We start from the raw sequence: 8,036 nt of genomic DNA, 5'->3' as shown, positions 1-8,036 counted from the left end.
ACCTAGCGCACGTTACTCCTGGAACTGCACAGATAATGAATGTTAGGCGTGTCGAAATCCGGATTATGTCTCCATATGAACGTTTCAAAGATCAGATGAAACGGATAATGAATATCAGGTGTGTCGAAATCCAGGGGGTCTAATAACGCTTTTAAGCATATCGTTATTCTTTCAAGCTGCTACCAGATACTGCTTGCGTTGTGGGAGGAAGTGTTTGTACATTATAAAAATCAAATGTCACAAGGAAAAACCTTCCATAGAGTTATTTATATAGATACCATAACCAGTCCCTAGAATAAAGCATTTGCCGCAAAACAACAATTTCTGAAGAGGCTGTTGGATCTTTTCATTGTATGTATGTCTATCACTATCACTACTGGAAGACCACAACATCTGAGTTAATGTGGAGCAATTGATCTCGTGAAATCTCCACATCTACGACCAGGAAGATGCACCAAGGCCATCCACTACCCCTGAGTTAATAATCCTTCTGGCGACTAGATCTTTCAGCTCGAGTTCACCAGGAAACCTATTCTCTTTTAGTTTAGAGAAAACCTGCCATATAAATTAAAATAAAATGGTGAGAGACACAAAAATGTAAGTATAAATCCCAACAAGTTTACCCCTAATTACTCCGTATCCCTACTCTTTGCTAAATTACAAATAATTTTTTATTTGCAATTTTCGGATACATAATTAGCATTCGGGTACATAATTTTGAAGTTGAGATATATAATTTTGAACTTAAGAATGTAATAGTTAATTACTCCATTTTTGCTCGAATACATAATTAGCATCCATATACATAATTTTAAAGTTGAGATGCCTAATTTTTATTACTGAAATACATCCATTTCTGAAACTATTTGGTTAGGATAGATAATACATTAACTAGACCAAAGGGGAGACATAATTAAAATTATGTATCTGAAAATTTATGGGTTTGTGGATGTATCAGGCGATTAGGTAATTAATAAAAAGGGTAGGGATTTTATGTAGTTTAGAAAAGATATTGTGGTGTTATGTAATTTTTCCAAAATGTAAAGCAAGCTACTTGCTATGAATTGAATGAAGAAATCCAATACACAGTAAGTGTTGCTGAGAAGGAACACAAGCAATAACTCGCCCGCTTAACAAAGATAAAATATCCAAAGAGGTCAGATGCAGCTATGGGTCAGTGTTCAGTACTTCGGTTCATCTTTTAAGAACTCTGGTCTTAAAGATTTTTGATATATACCGAATACTGAAATGTAGTTTGTTCGATCCAGTTTGTTTTTTCCTCAATCATTTCAGTTCGGTTCTTTTGTATGGGCCTGGTATGCTGAGCTATTTTCTGCTTAAAATGGGCCATTTCCGATTTGGGGCTGACGTTTGGAAAACTAAATAACGCATCAAAATAAATTTGCCAATGTAAGCTTCCTCCTCTTCGACTTTAAATAATATAACACTCAATATTAACATGGTATATCTGAACACACAAGCATAAGACGCATCATAAAAGACTCCAGTATACTACAGAAAGGCTTGGATCAATAATGTAGTACATTGAGAGTACGAAGTGTTGTAGCAGGTGCAATACTCTAACAGCAACTACCTTAATGCAGATGCAAACTACTAAAAATTATTCACATACAAATAGTAAAACCTAAATCCTAAAACTACATAAAAGGCTAAAACTAAGACTTTACTGCACAGACCTATCCAAGTCATAATTCAGGACCATAGAAAAATACACACAGATACATGGAATCAATCACAAAAGGTAAATAATAGAGGGGAGGAGAATAAAGAATGTCATTCAGGTGGAAGGCATGCGGTGTAACTAATGGGCTAGGGCTAAAAAATCAGGAACTGAGACTTGGGGTTGGGGCTAGGGGTGAAGGGCTCAAACTTAAGTTGGGCTAGCTTAATATGGTACTAAAATAGTACACTTTTTCGATTAACCGAAATACCGACACCTTAAAACCAAAACCTAACTTTCTAAAAATCAAAATCGAAAATTGATAATCAAAGCCGAAGAACCGAATAATTTGGATACGGTCTGTTTTTTTTGGTTTTATGTCCATTCCCAATTTCAGCTGCACCAGAAATTGTCTCAAGTGGAAATAAATTTCTCATCATTCAATAAGCTTCGTGTACTTCATAAAAGTTGGGGGCAATATAATTCTTACAGAAGGGTCATTCTACAACTTTCATATTTCAAGGGATGATTACCATATGAGAGCCCCAACATATCATATGATTCTCGTGGGATATTACTGTTCTTTGTAGTAGTTTTTGGTCTTCACGTTAATTACACAAAGAGTTAAAGGTCAATTTTTTAAATTCATACTTGCATATCATATGAGTCAAAGTAATGTTCCACTTCATTTTCTTTTCTGAAAAGAGCAAAGAAGTATCATAGTAAGGCGTTAACACAACTTATCTGATAGTGAATGGCTGATGGTGCATGTCAGATGTTTAAAGTGATCAAACAGCCTCTTTAGATGGATATCTATCAATCTCTAGTAAAGATGGTTTCCAGAGTTTTCTTCTCATAAATCAGATGGTTTTAGACACAAAAAAAGGCACAAAATGGTAATCATCCCCAAAAGTTTTTCCATGTGAGGAAAAAGGTTTAAAAAACAGATAAACGTAGACTGAAAATTACATACCAGTTCACCATTACAATACACTTCAAAAGCACCAGAACTTTGCAGCATGGACTGAAAGAAATTTCCCAACAGCCAAGTGGTTGCCATAGTCCCAAATCTGTTTGCACGCAACTGATAGAACCACGGAGGTGGTACCGCATATCCCAACTTAGGAAATATTTGTTCACCAGCCATTACAAGGCCAATGACACCAAATTGGAAAACAGGTACTACTTTGCCCAACAAACGTTTTGGAAGTGGAGGAGGATAGTTAGCAAGGACAACATGGATCCCAGGAAATTGACTATCCAACATGTTTTTCATTGTCACAGCTGTCCCTCTGCCAAGAAACACGAAGCTTAAATGCAGTTTGATATAGTAAGAGTGCAGGCAAACAGTTGTACAGATTAGAACACCAATTGAATGAAGTAATGGAAGGTAATAAAAATACTTTTCCATGTAATGCTGCTGTGCATACCTTTTCTTATCCTTACAAAGGAACCACGTCCATGACTAAAATTTTTACACACCAAACATACCAAAATGCACTTCTATGGATTCTCTATATTGGCAAATATGGGAAAGGTTTTTGCATCTTAATTGCATTCAATAAATTACACAAAAGGAAGTTGAACAGTGTCCTCTCATCTACGAATCAAACAAGAAGATTTTGATAATCAGGCATTCTAAGAGACCTATACAGAACGCTATGTTGCTCGGACTCGTCAAAAAAGTTAACGGGTGTGTGTCGGATTCGCCAAAAATAGTGTATTTTTGAAGAATCCGACACGGGTGCAGCACTGAAAGTGAAGAGTCCTCGAAAGAGTTCTCCTTTAGTTTTGGAACATCTTTTCCATCGTACAACTAAGACAATTACACCACTTAGAATGACGTTAAGCACTCAATCAGACGAGTCAAATCATGTTGGAGAGCCAAGAGATTATGGTCGTCAACAACAACAATAACATACCCAGCATAATCCCACAAAGTGGGTTATGGGGAGGGTAGAGTATAAGCAGATCTTACCCCTACCCTAGAGGCAGAGAGGTTGTTTCCGATAACCCTGAGCTCAAGGAAAACACAGTCAAAGAGATTATGATCCTCAATAACTCTAAATTCTTGGCAGTATCAAATATTTTCTTGTGGATATAAAGGATTTGTACAGCCAACCCATCTGGTTTAGGACTGATACGCAGTTGATTAATTAATAAAGACTACCCCACTTTAAACGACCAGTCATCACATAAGCTACCTACCATACCAGTTCAATAGCTAATTGAAAATCCAAACTTTAGGAGGAATGACATATATAACATAGAAGAGAAGGTAAAACAATATACTTTGTCTAAAATTTCCCATTAATCAAGCAAACCCTTATGATACTACAATAATACTCCCTCCATTAACTTTACTTTCCCAGTTTGGACTTTGCATGCCCTTAAGAAACAATGATTGACATGTGTATTTTACTGTAACATATTAGTTGTTGTTTAGTTTTAGGTATGGAGAAATGATTTCGAGAATAAGTAATTAATGTTAAAAGGTAAAACATGGAATAAAATTACTCCCTCCATCCTATATTAGTTGTCCACATTCTCCTTTACATGCTCCTTGAGAAATCATAAATAAGATGTGTAATTTTATTGGTTTAACTTTTACCACTCGTTTGAAAAAGAAACTTATTAGAACTTAAAAACTTGTTTAGGTTTTCAAACAATCTTAATTGTAGGGAAAAATAGAGAAGTTTTAATTAATTTTTTCCTGGTTTGATAAATGGCCAAGTAATTTAGTACAACTATTTATAGTAAGATGGAGAACTAATATGGGACATAGAGAGTATGTTTTTCTCATTTTTTGCATTCCCTCCCTAGGAGCTCCCACCCCTTTTTCTCCTGTAGTGAATCGAACTCACATTCCATCCGAGCAATTCCGTGAAAAAATACTTTTAGTATACAGTAGACAAGTAAAAGTAAAAAAGTAAAAGGAAACCTGTAAGAACAAGAAGAGCAGAAATCAATGGTGACAGTATTACCAATACCAACAGCACCAATACCACCACCAATTTTCTGTAAAGTCAAACACAGAGAAAAAAAAACATATAAAGATCAAAACAAAAAAATACCCTTATATTTTTGAAAAAAGAAACACTGAGGGTAGGTACCTGAGCAGGGAATTCAAGAGTGTGAGGTTGTTGAATCACTGGCGGCGGTTGGTGGTGATGGTGATGGTGGTGATCGGAAGTGGGTTTTTGAGGAGGAGTAAATAGTTGGAAGAGATCAGAGATGATAAGGAAAAGCGGTAAACCCACCAGAAGAAGCTGACTTCGATCCATTGGAGAGAGAGGGAGAGGGGGGCGTGGGGATGCGGGAATTTTTCTTTTTCTTCTCCTTGAAGAGGCGAGGGTATTTTATGAGCAAATCACAAAAGATGGTGTTGCAGGCGTATTAATTTATGGGCACATTTTGCTTCGAGTCAAACTATGTAAGTTTGATTAGTATCAATTTTTTTTTTTAAATAAATTTTTTATATTTAGAAATTACGTATAAGTAATAAATTAGAGTAATTTATAATTTAAAATATTTAAAGTATATATGAAAAAAGTTTCGATTAAGAAAATAGACACATTTGAATTTTGAAATTCAAAATATGCCACATATAAATTGAGACGGAGGAATGCCTTATTTTTTCTGATGCTAGTTTCAAAATAATACCTCTAAGTATGCATTACTAAGTATTTGTAATAAAATGCTATAAAATAAAAGCAGAGCAAGAGAATTATATAAGAAATTTGTAGAGAGAATTCTTCTTATTTCATCTATATATAATAAGTCATATAGAAGACCCTATTTAATAGCAAAAAATACATCGTTAAGTGACTTGTTACAACAACTCAAAACCTTATGACAACCCAAAATTTGTTATAACCATAAAACTTGTTGCCCTCACCCAGAACTTGTTATGACTATAGAACTTGTTATGGACATCTACTCACTTAAATAAGTGGATTTATAACACTCCACCTTAGATATTCATTAAGGATTATACATCTTATTATTAAATTACTAGCAAAAATTCAGTGTAGAAAAGCTTAGTGAAGAAAAGCGAGTATATATCTTTTAATACACCTTGAGTATTGCCTCATTAAAAACCTTATCAGAAAAATTCGATTGGGACAAAATTTTGATTAAGAAAAAAGAGTACAACGCGCCTTTTACTCTCCCTGATGAAGACCACGATTTAGATGGTTCAGTCTTCGCACTCCAATCTTGTGTACCATCTTCTTAAAAATTGATGCTGGTAAGGATTTGGTGTATAAATCTGTTAAATAATCACTTGAACAAATTTGTTGTACATCAATATCATTATTTCTCTGTAGATCATGTGTGAAGAATAATCTTGACGAAATGTGCTTCGGTTTGTATCCTTTTATGAAACCTTATTTTAATTGCTTTATGCATGCAACATTATCTTCAAATAGGATTGTTTGTACCTTGATATCACATTTCAGGACACATTTCTTTTTGATGAAATGTATCTATCACGATTCAACCCGGGCCTAGTCGTGACGGATTGTAATACCCCGTATTTTCATGCTAGAATTCCAACCATCGTTCCTACACATCTAAGCTCTAATCCAAATGATTTCCATGTGAATATAAGTTTCACGATCATTATTATAGTCTATAAAGTGGTTTAGAGGTGAAAAATGTACATAGCAATGACTTAGAACAAAGTTGAGCCAAGATCATTTGATTCGTCCAACATTTGGTGTTTAATTCTACAAGGGTCTACTTTAAACATGTATAACTTTTTATATACATGGAATTTTTCATCTCAAAACCCACCAAATTATAGATAATTGAATTATCTTTCCAACGATACTAATTTTGCAAAAATCTGATAACCGAGCGAAAAGTTATGCAGTTTTCTGTGTGAGGCAGTAATCCGACGCGATAGTGATGCGACGTGTCGAGATCACATTACAACACTATTTTTGCACGCTAATTCAGTTTTTTATGGGTCTAGGGACATTTTGGTCATTCTCCCTCACCCTAACCCATTTATAACATACAATTTCTGCCCCTAGAAGCATAAAATTACTCCTTTACTCAGTTTTTCTCTCAAGAACAAGATCTAACTAGGTTTTCTCAAAATCAAGAATTCCAAAAAACGGATCAAGATCTGGGTCCATCTCTCAGATATGATAATCTAAGGTATGTGAGGTTTGAAAAAGAACAATCCTTTCGTTCTTGTGTCCAAAGCTTTAATTTTTTCCAAATTATTTTGTGTTTTTGCAAGTGGGTTGTACCCAATTTAATGTAAATTGAATTTATGAAGTTATATAGTGTTCAAGTCTTGAATTGTGTGATATTTCACCTATGTTATGTTTGAATTGAGAATTTATGCTACAAATTGCATGTTACCACTATGAATTGATGTTTTCAAGTGTTTCCCAGATTTATATCATGATCTAAGATTCATTGTGAAATTGAGATTATTTGAGCATGTGTATAAACTTTAAACCAAGTATGAGTTTTGGTGTTTTTCTTGAAGATTATGTCATTTAGCATGATTCAATAAGCAAGCGTTTTGACTTTAAAGAAAGATTATTTTGAGCCTGAGTTAAGAAAGGAATCCATATTAATTATGATTTAAAGCAAGAGAAACATGATTTGGTCTTCATTATAGACCCTTGAGTTATTTTGAGGTGGATTTTCTAAAATTTTTGAGCTGAGTATGGGAGTAGTATTTAGCACCGAGTTGGGTATGATTCTAAGGTCTCATACCTTAGAATTACGTGCCACCATAGGATTAAGATTTATGGGCCTGAGGTCGAGATAGTGATCACTAAAGTTAAGGTTCTATTCCGATGGCAAGGGTAGAATAACTCTCCCCAACGTAGGTGAGATATTGGGCTTTATGTAGCTCACATGGTTTATGTCGGTTAGAAGAACCTCCCAAAGAAGGCCCCTATTCTTTAAATAGTTTATAGATTTAAAGTTTTAGTATATCTTTTGAAATGCTAATATTTTAAGATTTCCAAAGTTTTAAGTCCCAAAGTCTCTAAAAGTGTTATAGTCTTAAAGTTCCCAAGTTTTTAAGTCCCAAGTCCTAAGTTTTCCCAAAGCGCTATAATTCTTACGTTTCAAAAGAAAGCCCTTACTTTCATAAGATTAAAGTGTATGTTCTGAAAGTTATTATTTTAAGATTTCATCCAGTTAACAAGATTTGAGAACAAGAAGAGGATACAAATTTTAGAATAAGGTGTAATGACTCACGAGATTTATATTACATGCTTCCTTATTCATGATTTATGAGATTTAGATTTCAGTGTTTGCTTAAGCTATGTGAGTCATTTATATCAGCATGCATAATTTCTATAAAGATTGATGATATTATTTA

At 34.3% G+C, this 8,036-nt stretch overlaps 1 protein-coding gene across 1 annotated transcript; it reads right to left on the bottom strand.

Moving 5' to 3' along the window:
• Positions 1-201: 201 nt before the first annotated feature.
• Positions 202-5,085, bottom strand: LOC107842603 (selT-like protein). The gene is made up of 4 exons (XM_016686543.2): positions 4,795-5,085; positions 4,623-4,699; positions 2,655-2,973; positions 202-555 (listed from the first exon to the last, which is right to left on the bottom strand). Exons 1-4 carry the CDS (start codon positions 4,963-4,965, stop codon positions 436-438), a joined length of 687 nt encoding a protein of 228 aa, XP_016542029.2. The 5' UTR covers positions 4,966-5,085; the 3' UTR covers positions 202-435.
• Positions 5,086-8,036: the final 2,951 nt, after the last annotated feature.

Source organism: Capsicum annuum, chromosome 9 (genome assembly GCF_002878395.1).
Source record: "Capsicum annuum cultivar UCD-10X-F1 chromosome 9, UCD10Xv1.1, whole genome shotgun sequence".
Taxonomy (NCBI): Eukaryota; Viridiplantae; Streptophyta; class Magnoliopsida; order Solanales; family Solanaceae; genus Capsicum; species Capsicum annuum.
The sequence above is the reverse complement of the archived record's forward strand: the minus strand, read 5'-3'. Positions and strand labels throughout refer to the sequence as shown.

Bases quoted from the DNA above. Each gene is read 5' to 3' on its own strand.
- LOC107842603 (XM_016686543.2), bottom strand. From the start codon at position 4,965: ATGGATCGAAGTCAGCTTCTTCTGGTGGGTTTACCGCTTTTCCTTATC. The intron at 2,974-4,622 runs GTTTCCTTTTAC...GTTTCTTGGCAG, and splicing joins TGCTCTTCTTGTTCTTACAG to AGGGACAGCTGTGACAATGA. The intron at 556-2,654 runs GTATGTAATTTT...TTTATATGGCAG, and splicing joins TGTATTGTAATGGTGAACTG to GTTTTCTCTAAACTAAAAGA.